General features: G+C 34.5%; 1 protein-coding gene across 2 annotated transcripts in view; it reads left to right on the top strand.

Annotated features, from left to right (window-relative positions):
* The window catches only part of LOC121738340 (glutamine synthetase 2 cytoplasmic-like), a 78,850-nt gene that overhangs the window by 21,473 nt on the left and 30,206 nt on the right, over positions 1-27,171 (top strand). For both annotated transcript variants that reach the window (XM_042130319.1, XM_042130318.1), the window contains exons 2-3: positions 15,565-15,614; positions 25,296-25,493. In XM_042130319.1, coding sequence (XP_041986253.1) covers positions 15,584-15,614; positions 25,296-25,493 — 229 coding nt within the window. In that variant the 5' untranslated portion in view covers positions 15,565-15,583. The remainder of the gene's footprint in view (positions 1-15,564; positions 15,615-25,295; positions 25,494-27,171) is intronic.

Consider the following 27,171-nt stretch of genomic DNA (forward strand, 5'->3'; position numbering starts at 1 on the left):
TTTTTGCTTTGTTTTGTTACACCCTGTATAGTATATTCTTGATAAATATCGAGTATTATTTGCCTTTAAGGTTAAATGAACTACCTACTTTATAAATTACTGCTGTTTACATTTTCTTTCGCTGTTTTCCTTCAGTTCTATAATTGTTTTGTTATCGCATCTTAACACGTAAACATATTACACTCATTTAACTACTAATATTGACATTGTTACAACGTTTTGTTTGTCCTTAATTGATATCAAATATCAATATATTTACCTGAATATTCCTTTCCATTTTGGTCTGATTGTAAACAATGTAATAACTAATACCATAATAATAATTGACATGCATAATAATATCTATACGGTATATTTAGTATACATTACTAATGTTAAATGTTGTAAATGCAAAAAAGTGTCTGTCTGTCTTTATGTTATGTTGCGGGCGACATCTAGTACTTACAAGATTATTTCGTATAAAGTATAAGAAAATATTATGCGACCAAAATGCGACCAATGACCGCTATGAAGCAAGTGCACTTGTATAACTGCTTTCGTGCTTTAAGCTCCAAAACCGGCTTCACCAAAATCCACTGCAATTTAAATTTTAATTCTGTGATTTAAAAAAAAGTTCATGATTTTCGAAGAAAAAAGATCGACTTATAATTAATTCCAATTCTATTTACTTTATTTTAAAAACCGTTGCATTGAAAAAATAAAATACTTGTTTTTTTTTAACCATAATAGATAGTACGGGAGCCCTAGAACAATTTTTTTTATTACTTTCAAGCTAATTTTTTGTGAGTAGCTTCGTTTTGTTATGAAAAACATCATTTTTATTTGCGAAAAATCTCGAAAGTGGTAGCTAACAGAGATAGAAAGAATTTCATATTTTGAATTGATGGTCCTAAAATATGGACTGTTCTATTTGTAGGACAATGTTATTCTTAAATCATATGACTATTAATCTATCAATATACAAAAAATCAGCTCGTTAGGGTTGCGTTATAGGGTTCTGTAATCAACAAAACTTGGTTGACTACTGAACCCTAAAACGGAACCCTAACAAGCTGATTTTTTGTATATTGATAGGTTAATAGTTATTATTTAATATGAGTAACATTTTCCTACAAATAGAACAATCCATATTTTAGGACCATCAAGTCAAAGTATGGAATCCTTTCTTTTTCTGTTAGCTACCACTTTCAAGATTTTTCGCAGGCTCTATAAAATGTCGTTCGTCTTATCAAAATAAAGCTTCTCACAAAAAATTTGCTTGATAGTAATAAAAAAATGTTCTAGGGCTGCCGTATTAAAAGACTTTTAGGGTTCCGTACCCAAAGGGTAAAAAACGTTTTACTATGACTTTGATGTCTGTTTGTCCGTCTGTTTATACTTTAATAACTAATAATAAAATTTAAATAAAGTTAATCGTTAAAAGGGAGGCTCCCATACAAAAAACACATTTTTTACCAATTTTTGCTCATGGTACGGAACCCTTCATGCGCGAGTCCAACTCGCACTTGGCCGATTTTTTTGTTTGCCTCAGCGTAAATTGCTTGCATTGTATAGGTTTGAACTTTGAAGTACCATTATTTAATTCCGCATTGAAGACTGATCGACCATTTTTTGTTTGCAAATAAACAAGCGTATTTGAAATCTAACCGTAAATATTTTTGGTCTTACCACAAAAGATTAAACAACTGTTGAACAGTTGTTTTGAGACCATTTGGTACTGAATTTTTCTCTAATCTGCTGTTCAACGGGTGCTTAAATATTTTGTAGTAAGACCGTTAATGTTTAGGGTGAGGCCAAACGAGCGTAATTTTGTGAGTCGTAAGTCGAGACTCGTGAGTCGCAGAATTACGGTTGGCAGAAATCCTGCTTTATTCAGTTTCATATAAAATTCCTACTTCATTTACACGAGCGTAATTTTGTGAGTCATTATTGGTATAAATAATCGGCCAAGTGCGAGTCGGACTCGCGCACGAACGGTTCCGTACCGTTATAGAACGAAAATAAGGAAAAAATTGTGTTTTTTGTATGGGATTTAATTATTTATTTTGACTACGGAACCCTAAAAAGGATCCTTAAATGTCAGTGCTATAAGGATCTTCTCAAGTGTAAAATAGCATTGAACTTGTTAAGAGAGATCGTAGTCCGCAGACGACTGACTTTTTGTGCGATCGAGTCTGCGGCGCCCATACAGTAGGTATATAGTTCGACAAGGCTTTATTTGAACATGGGTGACATTGACGGGAGCGCTGCTGGTAAAGGAGAACTGTCAAACAGATGTTAAAAATGACGTTTTTCTATAATAGAAGCGTTTAGTTCCTTTTCTCGCCACGTTCAAATAAAGCCTTGTCGAACTGTACATACAGTATACCATACCAGGCCTGTCCCACTCGCGTGTTTAGGTATCGAACCTTAGAATAATTATTCTAAGTATCGAACTGTAAGTACCCCTTTAAAGGGGCAGATCACAAGGGACTCACAAGCGAGCGGTGACGCGCGCAAGATTTTTTCGTCGCATATATCTACGTACTGATTTAACCGCTATGACATAATCGTTATTAATCTGATAAATATGAACAATTGCAAAAGTCAAAGAAATATTTCAATAAAGTAATTTAAGACTTTAAAATACAAAAAAAGATTTAAAAAAAAATACAAAAACATAGCAAATAAATTAATTTGTTACAAACAAACCGCATACTACACATAAATAAACACAAGTTACTATGTTTAAGTTGTAAAAAAATCCTGACCAGCTCCTATACTGTAATCGAATATAAAACTTTTTACTTTGGTTACTATTTGATTATTACTATAAAAAAGTTTGCTATGAGTAGCTATAGTAATTAAAAGAAGATAATTTTATTTTCTTAAAGGTGACAATCTTGATCTCGTCAGAACGGGTGCCTCTTACGCGATAGAAAGAGAGCGCACATGTAGGCAAATATAATTGTAGGCACCTAGCACTGCGCGGTCGGAATTTGAACTTTATAGTATCGTAGCATGAGTTGTTATTTTTTTAAACGGGTTGCACGAGTGGGCAATCTGTTGGTACTACTAATATAATATATTCTGTGACCATACATAGAGTATGGACGCCGCAGACTCGATGACACAAAAAGTCTGTCGTCTGCGATCTCCCTTAATGGTGCGCGTGCTCACATCAATATTCAAAATGGCGCCTAATAATTCTATGTAATTTACAAAGGAGTATACTAGTAGTAAATCACTAGCTACTATTGTCAAACTGTCAACCTGTTGGCTATTGTGTTTCGACGTGTACAGGCGCCAAAAGAAATGAATAACGGCCGTACTCAGAGCCATTGAATGATGATTAAATTTTAATGTAAGTAATAAAGAGTTCGACAGATGAGGGCCATGAGGGGCTTACCGCTTACGTCAAAATATTCATTAAATTGAAGAACTAAATAAACTTCATCTCTAAGGGGGGTATTACATTATCATTTATATTGGATCATTTCTATGATCATATATAGGATCCAATATATATGATCATTCGATCATAATATCTGCGTATTACATTATCATATTTCATTGATCCTATTTTACGTCATATTTGGTTTCAATAGCCAATGGAGAGCGCTAACGCTGACAGGTACTATCAGGGTTACTAGATCTCAGAGAATTCGATTTGTCAAAAGACATCGTCATTTTTAATATCGCTTGTTTTTTTGTTATTTCAGCAAGATTATCCAAGTATATAATTAGAAAAATTATTACATTACATTGTTTGAAACGTTTTAACGAACAAGAAATTAAAAACTCTTTTTTATATTAAATAACTGGCAACACCTATTGCTATGACCGTATTGGATCCAATCTCTCAGCAAATGTCAAAAATCTATGATCAAGGAAGAAATGAATCATATGTCTATATTACATTATCCAATATCATTGACTCAATGATCTCGGATCCAATATATATGATAATCTAATATCCCCCTTAAGTAACACAGTTATACTGTACTCGGCGAAACGAGGCGGTAGCGGTCATTGACCTTGTTAGTCTAGGCGCTAAATGAAAACTGCTCGCACTATATACAGGGTGTAACAAAAATAAGTGATAATACTTTAGGGTGTGTACGTGCTTCTTGTACAGAGTTCACTGTGAAAATAGCAGCGCTGAAAGACCAAAATTTTTTTTCACTTTTGTATGGGGAATCTCGTGACGCTCGGGCGCTTGCCCATACAAAAGTGAAAAAATTTTTTCGTCTTTTAGCGCTGCTACTTTCACAGTGAACTCTCTACAAGGAATACGTACACACCCTAAAGTATTATCACTTATTTTTGTTACACCCTGTATAAAACATTAAATACACAGATTATTACAGATTCATGGGAAAACCTCTTTGTACCTAACTCTGAATGATAATCTCCAACTTCCCAACCCAACCATTCCAATGTTCGTAGTGGCTTCATATCAGGAGGGGAGGGTGCTTTTTTGTAGTCACTCGAGCGTCATGGAGACCTAGTAAATTTTTACACTAGGTGAAACTGGTAAAAAAATTATTAGAACATTTTTTATTAACGCGGTGGGTTCAGAAACTGCAGCCATTTTAAACTTTTGAAAAAGAAAATATATTAAGAAAATTGCTTATTTATGTAAATTATAAATATATTTTAGACAACAAGGACTAAATCATTTAGTTTAGAGCAAAATAAAATATCTGCGAAGCTTAGTTAAGAAAATATGAAGCTTTATTTTTTTATATTTTAAAATGTCCCTACAGGCTTAATTAACCTTTGAATCGTCAGTGCTTTTTATTATGGAAGCTTCTTTGGGGTACCTATACTAAATTTAGTCTAAACATCCCCTATCTTAATCTGACAGATCCGACGACATTTCAATATTAAAAAAAGAAAATTTTACCCACCACGTGAGAAATCTGATTTCTATACCATGATAACTAGACACATGTCGGAAGCCTATGCAAGCTAAATCTGACACGCTCGAGCTACTCCCCTCTTCCCCTCCCCAACTATATTCAGTAATCAGTTCACATCGAGTATGCAAAATACGATATCGCCAGGTTAGACTAGGGACATCTGACACGTCTTCATCAGAGTAGACAGAACATTGGCAATCAAGATTTATATCGAAAATGACAAATTTTTTGACTGCTACTGTCTCGATTCCCCGAGTACCTACACTTTAGTATACCCGCGTCCCATTTGATGTTAAAAATCATAGACATAATATATACTGTCGTAAAATAATCAAAACATTCAAAATAGGAGGTATTTTGAGCGTTTTGATCGTTTTTAACATCAATTGAAACAGCCAAAAAACTTCTGTTTGACAGCTGAGTACATTTAAATCGAAATCGATTCGCCAATTGATATTATCAAAAATGTATGGGAATTGACATAACGTATTGCTTAAAGTGTCATGGTGCTTGCGATTATTAACTGAATTATAATATTATTTATTAAAATTATAGATTTTAACCGATATGTTTATAACCGAAGATGAGCATGTATGATGTGACCCATACGATATTAATATTATTATCGATTGAACAACGATACTTGCGTCAGCTGGTCCAGATAGATAGCAGTGTTTGATAAAATGTTAAAAGATATTAAGGGCCTGTTTCACCACTTCCTGATAAGGCTATCCACCAATTAACTTGACAGATGAAGTGTGGAGCATCTATCAAAAAAGTTGTGAATAGCCTATTAGGCACTTTATCAGAAAGTGGTGAAACAGGCCCTAAGTTTCCGATTATAATATTTTCGTTCTAGTCTACTAAGCTATGGTGTCTAAGAACCTGACACATAATCAGTTTTTATTTTCCTGAAAATTTAACTTCTCAAAAAGTTGGGACTTTTTAAAGTTGTAGTTAAATTTTCTGGACAGCCCGTATAAATTACTGAATAGTAATGATTGTGATAATGCCTTGGAGTTTTGACCCAGATTCCAAATCATTTGCATAGTCGTTTCACTGATAATATACCTAGTCGGACCTATAAAACTTGAGACCAGAATGGATGTATCTGTAATTATGTAATCAAGTATCAAAACTGGTTTATGTGACACAGTATAGTAATTATTTTTTCCCAAAGTTGACAGTTGCCAAATAAAATACAATAATTATCAGTTCCATACAGACCAAAGTTCTACTATAACTCTTACTTCTTTTATTGGCTAGCTTATGATTCTTCTTTAAAAAGTTTGTTCTCTTGTCCCACAAAATCTGGCCTCGAGATCTTACGAGATTTGTTCTTTTAATTACCAGTTGACCAATAGACTGTGTATTGACTTTCTGATTACTAGATCTATTATTTTAAATTATAATATCATGACTCATTAAGTAAAATATTTTGTGCGAAATATTTTTCTACCCAATAGATATTATGGTAACCACAAGACGTGCTATCAGTATGAACTTAATAAGTAATAACTAACTTAGGCAATAAAATTTGACCTGCATTATATCACATTGGTATATAAAGATATCTCATTAACATTTTTTGTGTATCTCTGTAAAGTGTACACTTTAGGCATCATAAACGTTAATGATAAAGATAAAAACGCTTTATCATACAAATTATATACCTACGCGTGTAGGTATATAACCCCCCCTATAACCTTATAGAATATAGTGTAGCCTTGGCCTTATAGATAAAAGGATGAAACGAAATAGATAAACTTTAAAGTAGTACAGTTACTGGGCACTGGGCCACTGGCTAGTCATTACAAAAAAAATATACTCATTGTCTATACTTCTATACTAATACTAATAATATAAAGAGGAAACTTTGTTTGTATAATTGTAATTATTAGGCTCAAAAACTACTGGAACGATTTTTAAAATTCTTTCACCATTCGAAAGCTACACTATCCACGAGTAACATAGGCTAAATTTTATTTAGGAAAAAATAGGTTTCTTAAGGTAAGATATTTGGGTTTTTCGGAGACAAGGTGTAAAAAATCGACCAGAAAAGTTACTTATTTTGCGTACGCTGCCTAAACTATAAAAGATAGAACCATAAAATGCTCTATATAATTGTAGATCTTATAAATATCAACAAAAAAGTCCGCGACACACTATACCTATCTATGTCGAGTGAGGCACAACAATTTTTTTATTTAAAAATCTTGAATTTTTTTGGACTACATTTAAACGGGTTTATTTTACTCATGATGTTAATCCCTATCAAAATAAATTATTTAATCACTAAGTACAGTAATTTATGTAGATAATATTTGGTCTGTGAATGACTAAAATTGGACGTTTGATTTTGAAGTTATGGCACAGAATATATATTAGTAGTACCAAGTTATGGCAAAATTAAAATATATATTACGATTTCTACTGCACGGCCCGTTGCGAAGTGGGCGTCATCAAGGGGAGTTTAGATCTATTAGTTCTTTTCAGAGCAAGAATATTACACGCTATTAATATTTTCTTAAATATTTTAGAATGCCTAAGAGACTCTATAATAGTCGATAATTAGTCACCTCAATAAAATATGGGCAAAACATAGTTTGCCGGGACAGCTAGTAATAAATAAAACGGCCTAGTGCGAGTTGGACTCGCCCATGAAGGGTTCCGCAGCAGCAATAAGGTTTATTTTTTATGAAATTAAGAGGTTTTTGATTTATTTTCATATTTCAGTTGATTTAATGAAAGTTAAATTAAGGTTTACCATTTATGAAAAAATATAAAAAAAACTACTGGCTAGATCTCGTTCGAACCAATTTTCGTTGGTAGTTTTTGTAGTAATGTACATCATATATTTTTTTGGACTTATCATGCCCCTACTTCAGAAGTTAAGGGGGGGGACACACATTTTACCATTTTGGAAGAGTCTCTCTCGCAAACTATTCGGGTTAGAAAAAAATTATATTAGAAACCTCAATATGATTTTTGAAGACCTATCCATAAATACCCCACACTCATAGGTTAGATGATTTTTTTTTTGTTTCAGTTGTATCTATGGATAAATTTTTGTATCAAAATCTTAAAGCGGTTCACAGACTACATCTACTTAGGTACTAAGTTTCAATAGTAAGTATAGCTCTTATAGTTTCGGAGAAAAGTGGCTGTGACATACGGACGGACAGACAGACAGACAGGCATGAAGAATATATAAGGGTTTCGTTTTTGCCATTTGGCTACGGAACCCTAAAAAAGGATATTTTTATTATAAAATACTAGAGAGTTATAGAGACACACCGACCACAGTATTATTACTTTTTCTGTAATGTCCTGTATATTTTACTAGCTGTTTATTAGGGAAAATAAATTGTGATATTTTCCCACCGTAAGAGCTGGCGCGCAATACGACTTTTAGTCGCGCGATTTAAATTTTATCGACCTACACAAATTCAAAATATAGTGCCACTTTATGACATAAGCTATAGATTTCATTTTGCTCTACGCCATTGAAAAGCAGTGGCAGAATGGGTCGCTAGACATATATATAATAGGCTACAGATTTCATTTTCTACCGACATATTCGGTAGAAAATGAAATCTGTAGCCTATTTCATAAAGTAACATTTTATTTGAATTTTGGTCGGTCGGTAAAATAGTCGCCGACAAAAAGTCGTAGTGCGCACCAGCTCTAAAAAGTAACCTATGGGCTACGTCATACGTGTTCATCCAGGGTATCAACTAACTCCATACCAAATTATATTAAAATCGCTCCAGCCGTTTGGACGTGAAGAAGTGACAAACATACAAACTCACAAACTTTCGCATGAACATAATATTAGTGTGATTACTATTTACTAGTGATTACTACCAATGACTAATAACTCAATGAGTAATAAAGTTGTATTAGCGAACTTTCATTTAAGTATACACAATAGTCGCTAGGTGATGATAAGTTTATCAACACATACTAAAACATAATAATTAATAAAAGTTGGTACAACATAATATTATTATTATCATTATATTATTATCTCGTGTGCAATACTTACTTCATCTAAAAGTTCTTTCCCAAGCTGGACGATTTTTGGGAATACGACTAATACGTAGCTCATGGATCATCCAAGACAACATACGACAGTAAGACATCCAAGTTGGATGTCATATTGTCGTTTGTTATCGCAAAGCGGCATCTGTGCACATTATTGTTATTATGGAAAGTTAGATGGAATCTAAATGGGATACTTTAACAAGAGTATTTGTTGACAGAAACGTTTGGTTGGAATTGTCTAATTGTCTTAGTTAAAATTGTTAACTAGTTTTCCTTTTCACATTTTAGACCAGCCGTGGTAGGCAACAGGCGGGCCACGGTCCGTATGCGGACCGCGAAAGGTCGAGTCTCGGACCGCGAAATATATTTGAATTATCTACACTACTATTATAAAGAGGAAAGATTTGATATTATTTGATATATAATATATATATATATATATATATATATATATATATATATATATATATATATATATATATATATATATATATATATATATATATATATATATATATATATATATATATATATATATATATATATATATATTGCTCGTTTAAAGATATAAGATAACTAATTTGGTACTGCTTTTATGCATTGCCACATAGACTCGTCTCGTTTCGGTGCGACTGGCAACATTAAGATCTAAAATGTAGAATAAGTTGCTCAGGGAAAGATTTTTCCAAGAAAATGTATAGGTCTACCACAAACTTATGGCATAAAGTGAGAAAATAAATTGACTCTAGCAATACTGGGGTAATTGGAATAAAATATACCGTATTGATCCTTTTTTTCCTTACTTATAGCGGCTTATTCTGTGTGTGCAACATGCAAATCATAATGCAAATATAAAAATGTATCCAATGATCAAGGATATTTTGAAAATCTGCCGTCCAAATTTGCCATCAGCTAAAATTCTAAAATGGTCTTTAGCAATTCCTCTAAATCAATTCAGCAAATGAATTATCAAAACTGACAAATGTCAAATTAGTACGAATTAAGTAGACATAAATTTTGGAAAAAAATGAATCATAAGTATTATGATTCATAATATGATTCTCCAAATCGACTATCTTAGCCCTACAGGTCCTGGTACCATTTATGAATTAACTTAAAGCTTTGGCCACAAACTTATTACAAAAGGCTCGAATCATGTATTGTAGTTTTGAGTGAAATCGATACTGGCTACGTCAATGATGTAGATTAGGACAGCCTGCGGGGCTAAAATGGTCATATTTAGCAATTCCTCTCAATCAATTCAGCAAATGAATTGTCAAAACTGATGATGACATGAACTGACTGAACTGACAAATGTCAAATCAGTACAAAAATACAGAAATGAATTGCAAGCAGAATTGCATTTTGCGATTTTAGAAAAATGAATTATATTATGATTCATATCATGATTCTTCAAAGCGACCATTTTAGCCCCCCTGATCACTGACTAACGGCCGTTCCCAAATCCCAATATTTGATCTACTCAGGTTTTGCCCTACTAGAGATAGGAATAGCTCACATTAGACATATATTTTATGTCAATTCAATGTTAGCTGCGATCGGTCGTATGTCAAACCAGAGATAGATTTAATATTGGGAAGGGTCGTTATTAGTAATAATAACGTTTTTATTTGTATGTTTCTAATTTCTATCGCATAAATAACGCATTGGGGTTGTTACAGGTTGGCACAATAGATATTTTAGAGGATTTATTTATTAATGTCAATTGCCGAAAAAGTTAATATTGGAACAAAATTGGAACGACAATAAAAATGTGTGAGAAACGACGTGTCTGAATATAATATTGGTTTTGAAACCTGAAATAAAGAATAATTTTTAAGTATATGTGTTTATAATTCTCAACAGGGGTAAACCTGTAATGGTAGCTAAATAAGTGAGGATATAAATAAATAAATAAGTAGGTAATTAGTCAAAATGCATTCGCCACTTTCAATAGCGATAGCGATACGAAGTTAGACGTCAAAAATGTCTAGGATTTGACATAACGCATCGTATTCGTTATGTCAAATCTTAGCGCTGCTTTATGTGAAATCATTTTTGAATAAGCACTCAGCTCAGCTGACCTTTGACCAGATGACCTTTGAAACATTGCATCGGTAATCGGAGTAAGTAGGTCCTGTACTATAAAATTTCAAGATTTTTATTTGCTGAAAGTAATAATTGAAAGCGCGCGTTGGTAGTGCGTTAGTGCCTGTCCATATGAGGCGTTTTACGCACGAAGTCCATCCGCACGTTTCAATTTCTATTGCATCCAGATACCGCGTTTTACGCGCGTTTTTACGCTACAAACATAGACTCGAAACTGTTATCAAGCTCCAATCAATTATATGTATGTGTCGCAGCCAACTGGTTTAAATAGCCATTCTATCAAACAGCTAGCTCTTTGACTGAACAACGCCATTCAATCAAGTCTAGCTTTTTAATTTAATATTTAAGTCGCTCAACAAACTGGTACAACCACTGTCCACTACTAAGATACGCGCACATTATCACGCAGCGGGCGACGAGAATTTTTGCTATGAGTTATGACTTATGATTATGATTTATGAATTATGAGTATTATGACCTATCGGCAGGGTCCCCTCTACCAATTACCATATTATGTGCAATGTGTGCAATGCGCACGGGCGCCAAATCGCCATCCTTAAGGGGCGCCAAAACCAAGGAAGAAATTTTTTGGTCTAATTTTGCACTTTAACGGTACGTAACTCTTCAGTGCGCGAGTCCGACTCGCACTTGGCCGATTTTTATCTGCTTTATTTCACCTTCCTACCATAAAAAAAGATTCAAAATGCCAAAGTCCTTTTTTGCACACAGGCGCCAGTATCCCTTACGGGGGCCCTGCCTATCGGCCATCTCGTACTCGGTAATGTTTGGAAAATGCGGCCTAAGCCGGTGCACTCCTTTACAATGTGCGCGAAGGCCGAAGCTGCATGCCGCTAGCATGCGTGCAACGCGTGTTAAGCCGAAGCGTGCGTGTCGTCACAGTTGGGCAGCGCGCCAATCGATACAATGTCTTGGTGTCAAGGGCCCCGTTACCAATAAGTGTTGCCATACTAATTCTCCCCGTGTTTGTGGTAAATTTTCTGGAAATTTTCACCTATCTTGCTTTTGTCAGTTGTCGCAAATTTAATACTTAATACTTGTGAATCGAAAAAGGAGTCCCAGGTTTTCTTGTTATTTAAAAAACTTGTAATTTTTATAGAATAATACAATAATAAATAATAATTATTGAGTAATAATTGTTGCAATTGAGATATTTAAATGTGAATTTTTGTTCCTTTCCCACGGATTTCACAGTAAACAATAAGATTATAAGACGCAATTAAAACAATATATAATTACTGTTTGACTTTAAAAAATACTTTGTTATTTGTATTTAAAATATTATTTAAATTAAGTACATATTTTAATTTCTGTTTTCTGCGAATTATTGTTACCGGTTTCGATTTATGATCATGACATTAAGAAACAGTACCGGATTTATATTTTTAAGAGTGTAGGCCTCTTTATTTCCGCCGCCCCATGTACGAAATCTGCCGCCCGCCTAGGACGCTGCCAGTGCCACCCCACTCAGTCGCTGCCTAGGCCGCAGCCTATACGGCCTGTTTGTAAACCCAGGGCTGTTACTAAATAACAGGTTTACTTATGCAAGCTACGTTATCATCAGATTTTTTATCAATTCTTAAGGCGTGCTGCACGCTATTACCATGACGTGTTTAACCGACTTACAAAAAAATGGAGGAAGTTATGTGATCGGCTATTCGGCACTTACATCCCCATAATTGTCCTCACAAAGTCAGGCACTTGTTCTACAGTCATTATCAGTAATGTTTTACGTAAATTGCTAGTGTACGGGCGATTTGAGGGAAAGCCTCGAGTCTCGACCTATAATTTAACCCTAAACAAACTTTACCTTTTGTGTAATGGTCTGTAACACAGCGTCAAGAGGCGAATATCAAATCTATACTAATATTATTAGAAAGTGGAAGAGTTTGTTTGTTTGCTTGTTTGAACGCGCTAATCTCAGGAAGTACTGGTCCGATTTGAAAAATTATTCGAACGGCAAATATTATGTACTTAGTTATTAAAATTGTCGATCTATTGGCGTGTGTTTCAAATAAACGTAATTTGTAAATACTAGGCAATTTCTAGATACTGAATTTATGCCTGAATTTAAATTAAAATAATACTTTGGAAGCTGATATCATGAGTTTATAAAATAAAAATAGGAAATTAATAAAGGAGAACGGAATGATCTATAATTTTGTAGCTTTCAAATTATGAGTTAATAATACTACGGTAAATTACGGCATCTCCGTAGGGGGAGCGTTAGCGGCGCAGCGTGCTATCATCATACGAGTACATCTGGGGGCACGGGAGTGCCCCCGCCAAGATGAGCCAAGTGAAGCGCGCAAGGGCACTACCTACCTTTTCTCGAAACGTTTCGTCGTATTTTTGAACCCTCGTAACTTTGGTTTGAATAATGCCAGATAGTTGAAAATTTTAAGACATGGGTATAGTAATTAAATGCGCAAATTTTGAATATCGTAGCTATTATACTTTACATTTTATAGGTGTCCAAAAATCCACAATTTGGTCACTGACTCACCGATCACCAAAACTGTTAGGGTGCTTCCTGAAGTCGTAGAAAGCTGAAATTTAGTATCTAACATAATATTAGTACTGAAACAACATAAAAATTATCAAACCCAACTTAACCTATATCCGTACCATTATAAAGCAAAAATAGGCAAAAATTTGTGTTTTTGTATGAGAGCCCCCCTTGATTTTTCATTTTATTTTAATATTATTATTAAATATTAAAGTAGACATATAACTAAGGACTTTGAGAAAAATTTAAGTACCTACCTGTTGCCATTATTGATATAGAACAAAAAAGGCCAAAAAAATCACGTTTGTTGTATCGGAGCCCCCCTTAAATATAAATTTCATTTTGTTTTTACTATTTGTTGTTACGGCGGCAACAGATATACATAATCTGTGAAAATTTCAACTCTCTAGCTATTACCGTTCTTGAGTTACAGCCTGGAGACAGACAGACGGACAGACATCGAAGTCTCAGTAATATGGTCCCGTTTCTACCCTATGGGTACGGAACCCTAAAAAATTAACTAAAAGAAAAAACAACGTGAAACAGCTTACAAAAAGAAATGAAATCCCACCAAAAACATTTTCATGTAAAAATGTTGCCAAGATGAGAACATAATATTATAGTTCGTCGTGTCAAAAAGTAGTGAGATCTCATGTAGAACCTAGTTTCTAACCTTACATACTCAACCCTAAAACTAAAAACCTTAATTTTACCCTAAAGCGCGGCAAAATATTTGATAATAATATTATAATGTGTCAGCCGCACGAGAAGAATCTAAAAACTCTACACATTAGTCAAAATCGGTGGCTTGGCCATTTTGTTATTCGCCAGGGCTTTGAACTTAATATACAGTAACTAATGATAAAGATAGAGGAAAGTGTGGAAAAAACGGGAGGAAATATATTTGGAAGTACTTATTTGAACGCACTAATCTCAGGAACTACTGGTCCGATTTGAAAAATTCTTTCAGTGTTAGATATTCCATTTATCTAAAAATGCTATAGGTTATATTCTATCACGCTACGACTAATAGGAGCGAAGAAATAGAGGAAAATGTTGAATAAACGGGAGGAAATTATTTGAAAGGGCTTATTTGAACGTGCTAATCTTAGGAACTACTGGTTCGATTTGAAAAATTATTTCAGTGTTAGATAGTCCATTTATTGAGAAAGGCTACAGGCTATATTTTATCACGCTACGACTAATAAAAGCGAAGAAAGAGAGGAAAATGTTGAAAGGGCTTATTTGAACGCGCTAATTTGTCACGCTACGAAGGAGGAGCGAAGAAATAGAGGGAAATGTGGAAAAAACGGGGGAAATTATTTGAAAGGGCTCATCTCACGAACTACTGGAGGATTTTTTTGTTATTCGGCCCACGTAAATTAGATATTTCACAGACAAATTAGTCTGATTTTTCACAGAAAAATAGCCAATGATCCTTCGCCCCTGACCAATTACGATTTGAGTTTTATATTAGTCACTTTTTATAACTAGCAATAAATTTCTGCTTGCATTTTACTTCAGTTATCAAAATAAAGTTTTCATTATAATGTTATGTTTCTCAGTAAGAGTAACTGTTAATTAAATTATCTTATATATAAAAATGGATTTTCAAATGTGTTAGTCGCGCTTAAACTCGAAAACGACTAAACGGATTGGGCTGATTTTAGTCTAAAAATATTCGTAGAAGTCCAGGGAAGGTTTTAAAGTGACACGAAGTTCACCGGTACAGCTAGTTATATTTTATAAATTATGGTAGTCTGTGCCATGCCTATGTTTAAATAAATTAAGCGAATTTATATCATCTTCTATATTTTATTAAAAATATGTATTGTTAATTGTACATTCCGTTTCTCTTAATTGTACATTCCGTTTTTCTTAATTGTACATTCCGTTTTTTTTACATTTGGAATTTGTATAATAAATTAATAAGGTTATATAATTTTCGATTTTTAAATGTTTGTTCTTTTGTTCCAGTTTATAACAAAAATTCACAATGTCGGACCACGCACACGCCAAAATTGAAGGTAAGCAAAACAATGTAATTTAACATAATTTATTGTAGCATTAACTACATTTTTAAAATTATTATTGTATTATTATGTATTATTATAACAATAATATTATGGACCAAGAGCCCGCGAGGGACCTTCCTTCGTTTCGTAAAGCAGAAAGTTCAACTATTTCATGTTTGTGACCTTTAGGGAGATATGAACGACCAGCAACTATGGAGTATGGAGTTTCGGTCGCGGTTCCTTTAGGAAGTATCCAGTTCTGAAGGTCTACTTGACCTTCGAGAAAGAGTAGCTCAATTTAATATCTTATATTATTTGCGGTAAGTGGAGGAATCTCTTCTTCCAGTGCCGGACATTTTTGACAGTTGATTCCCACCCTTAAACTTTCTTAGACCCCCTTTACTAATAAACGTTGTATAAGCTTTGAATAGTTATACAGTGTTTTGTTCCTGTCACACAAGTGACATTTTTAATTGGATTGAAGAAGACAAAACACTGTATAACTATTTAAAGCTTATACAGCGTTTATTAGTAAGAGGGAAAGTGTCTAGCAATGGGAAGAGACTGTCAAAAATGTCCGGCACTGGAAGACGAGATTCCTCCACTTACCGCAAATAATATAATCTATGAAATTGAGTTACTCTTTCTCGAAAGTCAGGTAGACCTTCAGAACTAGATATCTCCTAAAGTAACCGCGACCGAAACTCCATAGTTGTTGGTCGTTCTTACCTCTGAAGAGGTCACAAACATGAAACAGGTGAACTTTCTGCTTTACGAAACGAAGGAAGCTCTGGCCCTCGCGAGCTCTTTAAACTCTAATAATTTATACATTTATAATTTATAATACAAATAAAGAATTTTCTATCTTATCTATTTTGTTATATTAGTAAAATTTTTGAAAAGGTTAAGATTTTTTCCCGGGCAAAATTATTATGCGTGCGAATTCAATTGCTTTTGCCAAAAAAAAAAATGGCAAGCCTAGACAATGAAGTTTCACGTCAAATATTAATATTCAATTATCGCGCATTCCTCAAAATTTTAAAGTTTATTAAATACTTAATTAGTATTAACCGAGTAAATTGCCTACTATTTTCTAAACAAAATTATTTCCAAAGGAGATGCCTCCATTAACAATTATGCCAGAACATGACACTCAATAAGTTTACTACTTTTTTGGATGGTAAAAATTTGTTTCATTGTTAAAACAGGTTTTCAAAGCCGTAGCTAAATTTTAACTTTCAAGTACCTTGAACACGGTTGTGTATACAACTTTTTGATAACCGTACTTATAAGTTATAACGACTATTGACATCGTAGTTTTAACTTTGGACTAGTTTTACCACTTTGTAATCCCTTTCAGCAATAGCAATATTGAGTCAAATATATAATAATACTTATATATTTGACTCAATACTTACAGAATGTTTCAAATAAGGTATACTTAGCCGACATGGGGTGACTCAGGGCTCTCACATGTAACGTGTCACGAAAAAGTTGTGGTCTATTTTTAAGGCATTGTACTTCTTTATAAAGTGACTCCCGTTATTCATGGTTGAGAGAAATGGGTGGATCCAGTATCTTCTGAGTATCAGTCTGTTCTTTCTTCGTTTTCTTATTAACAAGAGAAGACACGTTACTACGTCGTGTTTATGTGTGGGAGCCTTCAGGGGGTCATTCTGTCAAATGTCGTATAACAAAAGTTGTTCAGAATGACCAACTTTTGTTCTACGACATTTGGAAATTCACGATAAAATATTGATTCTCCATAGAAACTTTGTTGGTCACGTGACTTTTTTTTCTATGGAAAAGGTAATTATTTTTTTGCTACCTTTCGACTTATTAATTATTATACCTTATTTAAAATAAGTACCCTCCCCCGGTTTCTGAAAGGTTGCAGATCAACGCTAAAATCAACTAATCGCCTGTTAAATCTCTTGTCGTTGTCAAGTACCAATCGGGTTGCTAGCATCGTTATTATAGTTAGTTAATTTAATCAGCTTGTCAGTTGACATGGCTGTTCAATTTAACTCGAGAATTTTGGGTTTTCGTAACGCTTGTCAAGCCTGACACGCTTGTCAAACATGATCACTGTGCACGACAGACGGTACTGTCGGTAACTAGTCGTGTTAACTTTGTGTATGAAAGATATTGTGCACAGTATTTTTGACAGCTAAGAATGAATTATTGAACGAAGTTAATCAAATCGCAAGTCAAATTATAAAATAATATTATTATATTGATTACTTAATTTTCGTCTGATCAATGTTTCAGAAACTCAAATGGATTTGACATCCGTGTTAATTGTTAAGTTAAGTAATGATTTGACAGACCTTTCAGAAACCGGGCGTCAGTATTTATATTAAAAAAAAGTGGACTTACAGTTAGCATGATCACAGCTGTAGCCGTATTAGTGATCGAAGGTAGCTGCAAATAAAATTTGTTCTTGTCTTTGTCAATCTGTCACTTTGTCTGTTTTTTCCATACATAAAAACCCTTTTATAGTGGCTAAGTTATTGTTTAGAATAATGTCCCGTGTTAATGATCGAGTATAGTGATGACGTGAATTGACACATTCGTAATTATGGGTAACCAAGTTTTTGGTTCCCATTGCTCACCAATAAAATAAGTAGTGATTGCTCTACCAATGGTGCCGAAATAATGATGTTGGTACTATTTGTTGAAGCCCATAATAACAATATAATCACTGCACCATCGCGTCGTATCCTAATGGCATTATTACTAAAGACATTTATATAATTTGGGAACGCCTTAAGGGCATAACTACAGATATTTATATAATTTGGCCTTCAAATTATTCCCACAACTAGATTATTAGTTTTGGCACAATTACCATTACAGAAATAAATGCACGTATCTTTACTTCATATTATAAAGCTGAAGAGTTTGTTTGTTTAAACGTGCAAATCCTATACGTACTACTAAATTTGGCACAGATATACAGGGTGTAACAAAACTAAATGATAATACTTTAGAGAGTGTACGTGTTCCTTGTAGAGAGTCCACTGTGAAAGCAGCAGCGCTGAAAGGCCAACTTTTTTTCACTTTTGTATGGGCAAGCGCCCGAACGTCACGTCTCACGAGTTTCCCCATACAAAATTTAAAAAAATGGTCTTTCAGCGCTGCTATTTTCACAGTGAACCTCAAGAAGGAATACATACACATCCTAAAGTATTATCACTTAGTTTTGTTACATTATATACTTGGGAGAGCCATGTTTCGGCACGAATGGACCGGCTCGACCGGAGAAATACCACGTTCTCACAGAAAACCGGCGTGAAACAGCGCTGGCACTGTGTTTCGCCGAGTGAGTGAGTTTACCGGAGGCCCAATCCCCTACCCTATTCCCTTCCCTACCCTCCCCTATTCCCTTCCCTTCCCGTCCCTACCCTCCCCTATTCCCTCTTAACCTTCGGTTGGTCGCGCTTTTAAAATAACGCCGTTGGTCACCTGGGGTCTTTGAAAGCCCGAAAATTAAATGACAAAAATGGCATAAATTTATATATTTCTTAACTTTTTTCTGTAAATTATTGTTATTTTGAATACTTATAACCAAAACTTACAAATTAAAAATAGAAGTCAAAAAATTTCAAGTGGAAACCGTGAGTTGGGAAAATTAAAAAAAAAATCAACATTATTTTAAAATTGTGGTAAAACGAGTAGGTAACTAAAATGACAGTTAAATTTCATATAACTTTGATTGAAATTTAAAAAGCTAAGTCCTAATAACATATTTAAAACTATTGAATGTTAAACATTGACAAATTTTCAGCAACAAAACCTTATATATTTTATACATTCTCCTGTTCTAATACTTTAAACGTATGGTATACCGACAACTAGTTTCTAATCATCACCAAAAAATAATCATCATCATTTTGGTCTACAATCTACGAAGCAAAATATGCATTTCTGGAAAAGTGCGTCTAAAACTTCTTCTAGGCAATATAAAACAATATGAATTAACACACGAACATTTTAATTGGTTTATTATTAAAATACAAGAAAAATCACAAAAGAAACCCATTTCGGTGTGAAAACTGTATGAAAATATCACATCGAATTTAGTTACGCGGTTGGTCACCTGGGGTCTTTAAAGACCCCAGCGTGAATAAACACATCTGTAAAACATAATACATGCACGCGAGCTCAGATTAGTGGCAATTATATCGAAATATAATTCCTTTTAGGAAGCTACCTAAAGAGCGGAGTTGCTAGTGATGCTACGATTAATCCTACTAATATTATAAAGGCGAAAGTTTGTTTGAATGTATAGATGTATGGATGTGTGGATGTGTGGATGTATGGATGTTTGTTACTCTTTCACGCAAAAACTACTGAACGGATTTTAATGAAACTTTACAATAATATAGCTTATACATCAGAATAACACATAGGCTACAATTTTAACCGACTTTCAAAATGGGAGAGGTGTTATGTTTGTTTTCTTACGTTCAACGATTACTCCGCCGTTTGTTAACCGATTTTCAAAATTTTTCTTTTGGTATATAGGGTATCATCCCAATTTGGTATTATATTCACAAAAGTGGTGTTCTGATGAAGGATCCATAAGTAATCGAGGGAACTCCTCAAAATTTATAGGGAAACATGTGGTGACTTCGGTTTCGTGAAAAGTATTCTAAGTATATGCTACCATCAAGTAAGATTTTGCACCGAGATACCTGGTATACCGTAGTTCGGAAGGTGCTGAGAGAACTCCTGATTCTTTATAGATACAAGTTTGGGAGTTTCGGCGTTGTTTTAAGAACGGAAAGCATATGCTACTATGCAAATTACATTCATCATCATCATCATCACTACCATATTATACCATGCATCGTCCCATGATTATGAGCCTATTATTGGTACTTTTCATAGTCTTTTAGATCGAGATTCGAGTTTGTCAAGCGATAATTTAAAAAATCTATACTTATAATATTATAAACCTGAAGAGTATGTTTGCTTGAACGCGCTTATCTCAGGAACTACAGATCCGATTTAAAAACTTATTTCTAATTTCAGTGTTACATAGCTCATTTATCGAGTAAGGCTATTGGCTATATAATATATAATTATCACGCTACGACTAATGCGACCGAAGAAACTCAGGAAAACGTGGGAAAAACGGGGGAAATATTAGAAAGGGTTTATCTCACGAACTACTGGAGCAATTTTTATGGCAATATTTGGCACATAATATGTACATATATAGAGGAGACCACGTGAAGAGAGTATAGCTATTTTTCATGGGAAAATGTACGGTTTCTGTAAAATTCCTAATTTACGCGGGCGAAGCCGCGCGGGACATCTAGTTTAAATATAGTTTTTTCTCGATTTCGCAAACTCCGGGCTTTTAAGTCTTTAAACGCGACCAACCGAGGGTTAAAAGGCCGGCAACGCACCTGCAGCTCTTCTGATGCTGCGGGTGTCCATGGGCGACGAAAGTTGCTTTCCCCGTGAGGTGACCCGTTTGCTCGTTTGCCCCCTTATTTCATAAAAAAAAACATCTTACAGAATAGAGCGCGAGAGAGGGCACAGGCTATTTTGATTTTTGCGATAAAATGTTCGGTTTCCGCGAAATTCCATATTTACACGGTACGCCCGCGCCGGTAGAGCCGCGTGGAACGTTTATCCATACTAATATTATAAATGCGAAAGTATCTCTGTCTGTCTGTCTGTCTGTCTGTCTGTCTGTCTTGCTTTCACGCCAAAACTACTGAACCGATTGCAATTAAATTTTGTATACAGTTATTCTAGAGTCTGAGAAAGGACATAGGCTACACTTTGATGTGGGAAAATATCTTATTTCCATGAAAATTTCGATGAAAATGAATTCGCATTGCGCGTGGCCAGCGCTCATCCCGGGGGTCCTGGGTTCGAGTCCCGCAGGCGGAACAAAAAGTTTTCAATTTTCCTGGGTCTTGGATGTGTATTAAAATAAAATTTCAAAAATCTTAAACATATTTTATGTATAATATTATAAAAAATCCAGAAATATATCGATGGAATGAACATTTTAGTTCTAATACGATTCAACAGATGGCGTTTTATTTTTTACTTTACTGTAACATAGAACTAATCATACTTATTAGTTAGTATGTTTTTGTTTATAGTTTTTAATACGTTAGAATATTATCTATACTAATATTATAAATGCGAAAGTATCTCTGTCTGTCTGTCTGTCTGTCTCGCTTTCACGCCAAAACTACTGAACCGATAGTAATGAAATTTTGTACACAGATAGTCTAAAGCCTGAGAAAGGACATAGGCTACTTTTTAACTGGAAAAAGGGGTTGTAAGGGGGTGAAAATGCGTAAATTTTGGTCAAATTAACTTAGTTCCAAAAACTTAAAACAGATGGCGCCAAGAGTCCCCTAGATCGCGCTATTGCTTGCTCATACGTATTTCTATAAGAGGTGGTACCATATTGAGCTAGATTTTTCGATTCTTTCGATTGTTATACACGTTATTAACTAATAACTCACCTACCAACTTAGACATCAAATTCAAAAACAACAGCGCCAAAACTACTGAACCGATTGTAATGAAATTTTGTACACAGATAGTCTAAAGCTTGAGAAAGGACATAGGCTACTTTTTAACTGGAAAAAGGGGTTGTAAGGGGGTGAAAATGCGTAAATTTGGTTAAATTAACTTAGTTCCAAAAAACTCAAAACAGATGGCGCCAAGAGTCCCCTAGATCGCGCTATTGCTTGCTCATGCGTATTTCTATAAGAGGTGGTACCATGTTGAGGTAGGTTTTACGATTCTTTCGATTGTTATACACGTTAATATTAACTAACTAGCTGTTGCCCGCGACTTCGTCCGCGTGGTCTTTAGTTTATAGCGCGCGGTGTCAACAAAATTTGTGTCAAATTTAAAAACTTTTTAAAACCCTGGTAAGTGGTACCCCTCTTAGGGCCGCATTACACCGGAATGGCAGCGCTGAAAGTGCTCGCCTCGCCGCTGCCATTCCGGTGTAGCGCGGCCCTTAATTAATCAAAATACCCAAAAACAGCTGTGCAGTGTGCACATAATCTATACTAATATTATAAATGCGAAAGTATCTTTGTCTGTCTGTCTGTCTGTCAGTCTCGCTTTCACGCCAAACGCCAAAAGTATCTCTGTATGTCTGTCTGTCTGTCAGTCTCGCTTTCACGCCAAACGCCAAAACTACCGAACGGATGGTAATGAAATTTTGTATACAGATAGTCTAAAGCCTGAGAAAGGACATAGGCTACTTTTCTTACTGGAAAAAAGGGTTGTAAGGGGGTGAAAATGCGTAAATTTGTTCAAATTAAGTTAGTTCCAACAATTCATAATAGATGGCACCGTGCGTCTTCTACATCGCGCTGACGCTTGCTCAAAAGTCTTTCTATAAGACGTGGTATCATCTTACATTTAAGTTTCGATTTTTTTCGATTGTTATATCTATTCTACGGTATTAAAGAACTCAGTACTTTATCTGTGCAGTGACGTAAGCTTAAATCTATCAATGATAAATAGTTTATGGGTAAAGTTGTGTAATCGGAGGGCTAAATAAGCTTTAAAATTTGGCATAAAATATAAAGTTTAATATAAAAAAATGAAATACTTATTGTGTGCACACTGCACAGCTGTATTGATTTAAGGGGTACCAGGGTTTTTTTATAAAAGCTTTTGACACCAATTTTGTTGACATCGCGCGCTATAAAGTACTATAAACTGAAGTCCACGCGGACGAAGTCGCGGGCAACAGCTAGTAGTCTATAATTATACTCTATAGTCCAGGGGTTCCCAAACTGTGCGCCGCGGCGCCCTGGTGCGCCGTGGAAAGGTAAGAGGAGCGCCGAGAGGCGATCCGCCATCATTATCCGAAACCATAAAATAATATAATATACTTAATATAAAATTAACTATAATATGAATTATACAAAGCAGGCAGAAGATTAAATATTTGTTCATTATTAATTAGCTGCTTAACCTAACTATAATAATATAATCATTAAAGGTTACTTATTAATATATTTATGTACCTTTTCGTAATAGCTAGGTAAACAAGGGCGCCGTGACAAAATATTGAACTATATACAGCTAAATAGGCTGAAAAAGATAGGCAACCCCTGCTTTAGTCTATGCTCTACTTACTACCAAGTAGATGACGCCCGCGACTCCGTTGGACCAAAATTCGTTCATATTGCGAGAACTGTACATTTTTCCGGGATAAAAAGTATCCTTTGTGATTTCCCGAGACTCAAAGTGTCTCCATACAAAATTTCATCAAAATCGATTCTGTGGTTGCGTGAAGAGGTAACAGACGGACAGACGAACAGACAGACATACTTTCCCATTTATAATATTAGTATGGAAGTATGGATATGTCATCAACTTGTATTCTATTTATATTTGTTTGAAAACTACTCTAGCCTCTACAAGTACAATCTAAATAATAGTGATATTATTCTACTAACCTCTGACTTACTCATTATTAATTTATTAGTCATTCGCTGGTAGTCACACGAACAGTAATTGTTTTTGCATAATTTAATCGAAGCAATAATATACTAATAGGTACATACAGTTGATGTTAGTGAAACAATAGATAACAATATTATAATAATGATCCTACTATGTCAAGTTAGATACTAAATACTAACTGCCGCATGTTAAATTGTCTCTGAGTACAGCGGTAATAGAGTTACCGTCGTACTCTTAAGTCTTAGACTGGGTTGCACCAACTTACTTCGACTTTAACCTTAACTATAACCGGAAAAATTGACAGATGTCGTATGAGAATATGGGGTGTTTGGACGCCATATTTAACTTTAACTATAACCACGCCTCTGGTGCAACCCAACCTAAACCTTCAATTTAATGAAGAGTTTGACAGATAATGTATGGGGCTTATGTCAAAATTTTGAATTAACATTTTAGAAATTAATGTTCCACTCTGACAGAGTGTAGTTATGTCTATTGTGACTCTGAGTGCGGCAGTAGTAGCAGTACCTAATAAAAATACGCAGCATAATATAATAATTATTAATTATACAATATTATACATATTTATAATTTAAGATCTGCTTGTTCTTTGGCACTTTGAAAAACACAATATTTTAACAGACACAATATCGGACCTTGATTTGACTTATGCCCAGCGTAAATATATTATTCAAAGGGTTAATAAACTTAATACTGCGTCTCCAAGTTGACGCAGTGGCAAATGGCAATGGAATCATTTTTTTTTCTTCCTCTGACAGGTCATACCGGTCAGACAGGACATAGCCCAGCAGACTTAGCATAACAACATTAGAAACGGGAATAAATGGATATACTGACAGATTTTAGTGACAAAATGGCGGATTTCCTTTGTCTAATGGCTGGTTTACACGTATTAAGTTGATAAGTAGTTAACTTAATTTTAACTCAATTTTAAATTATTGTTTGCATGTAAACACAAGCTGTTGTAAGTTAAAATTTAGTTAAGTACTAATCAAGATAATTATAATTTTAAATATTTTCTGTTAAGTTGGCAGGCGAGACCTGTCACTTGACACATTTTGGGATTTTTGGGCAGGCACTTCAAATCTATATCAGCTGGATTTGACATAACGCGACCAAACGTAGGTCAGCCTACCTATAAATAAACTCTCTGATAGTAAAAATGGTTCAAATACATACTTAAATCTCTATTTTCAGATAACCCAAAGATTATGTCGGGGCCGGTGCTGACCAACTCCCCAAACGCTGTCCTCTCCAAGACCCTGCTTGGGAGATACAATGATCTCCCTCTACCGGCCGATAAGATCCTCGCTACGTACATATGGATTGATGGTACAGGCGAGCACCTGAGGTGCAAGGACCGCACGCTCAACTTCATACCTAAATCCCCTAAAGGTAAGGTTCGAATTCGAATAAATGAGGGCTTTCGATATATTATCATTTGCCACCAGAGCTAGAGGGACGGCAGGGTCTTTCGTGTCAAATATCGTGTCAGACAGATATATGACAGCTATATCGTGAGTCGTGACATATGGAAGCTATTTCGTGACATATAGAGCCGTTTCACACTACAATTGACACGATAGACTCTACGGCTACATATCACCAATAATTATGGTCCCTCATTGTGTTCAGAATGTAGACGAAACCATGGAGTTAGTGCTACTGCCGTACATACTCTTTTAGTGATATGCCAATAGCTAAAATTAAAGTTAAGGCGAGGATAAACCCCAATTTGTTATTCCGTGACTCCCGGTTTACCTAGTTCCAATATAATAACGAAGTGTTAAAAATATGAGATATAAAGCACAATATTCAAAATACCTTTAACCGTAAACATTTTAATAAAACGTAATACTTTGGCTGTAATTAATTTACAAACTCACCTCCGAAAAAACTCTATTTCATCGAAATATAAGTATTAACTAGGATAATTATACATTTTATTTGAATAAATTGTTAGTAAATGTATATTAAAATTTCTTTAACCGAACAATTTTGTTTCTTAATATTTATTTCCAAAGATATTTAAAAAAAACATGTTAAATAGAGAAGATCCGCCCTTGTTGTTACAGTTTTATGCTAAGCTAAAATGAATCTTATTGCGATGCGTATACGCTTGGTCTTTGGTTGTTTGCAAGGCTATCGTTTTTGATTGAGATTAATCCCCGCCTTAAGTAACATATTTTTTATTATATTTATTTATTTAAATTAGGCATCTGTTAGTCTATAAATACATTTATACTAAAACTAACACTAACACTAAACACGTATTCGTGTTCGGAAGTCGTCCTCGGAACCTCCTGTAGACGACTCCAATCGGCCAGAAGTCAGACAGCTCAGACTACTCCTTCTCGAAGGTCGGTAGATGATGCGTCGGGACCACAAAGGTGCTAACATTGACTTTGAGGCAGGACTCCAAACGCTCGAACCTCAAGACGAAGTGGGTCTTGCTCCTGACGTAGTCCACGACCGGCATGCCACATTAATAACGGATAATTTTGAACTTGTCAAAATGTTTATTAAAGTTAAAAAATCGGCCAAGTGCGAGTCGGACTCGCGCACGAAGGGTTCCGTACTGTTATAGAGGAAACATAGATCAAAAATTGTGTTTTTGTATATGAGTCCCCCTTAATTTTTTATTTTAATATTATTCTTAAATATTGAAGTAGACATATAATTAAGCCGAGGATAAACCCCAATTTGTTATTCCGTGACTCCCGGTTTACCTAGTTCCAATATAATAACGAAGTGATATAAGATATGAGATATAAAGCACAATATTTAAAATACCTTAAACCATAAACATTTTCATAAAACGTAATACTTTGGCTGTAATTAATTTACAAACTCACCTCCGAAAAAACTCTATTTCATCGAAATATAAGTATTAACTAGGATAATTATACATTTTATTTGAATAAATTGTTAGTAAATGTATATTAAAATTTCTTTAACCGAACAATTTTGTTTCTTAATATTTATTTCCAAAGATATTTAAAAAAAACATGTTAAATAGAGAAGATCCGCCCTTGTTGTTACAGTTTTATGCTAAGCTAAAATGAATCTTATT

Source organism: Aricia agestis, chromosome Z, assembly GCF_905147365.1.
Source record: "Aricia agestis chromosome Z, ilAriAges1.1, whole genome shotgun sequence".
Lineage (NCBI taxonomy): Eukaryota > Metazoa > Arthropoda > Insecta > Lepidoptera > Lycaenidae > Aricia > Aricia agestis.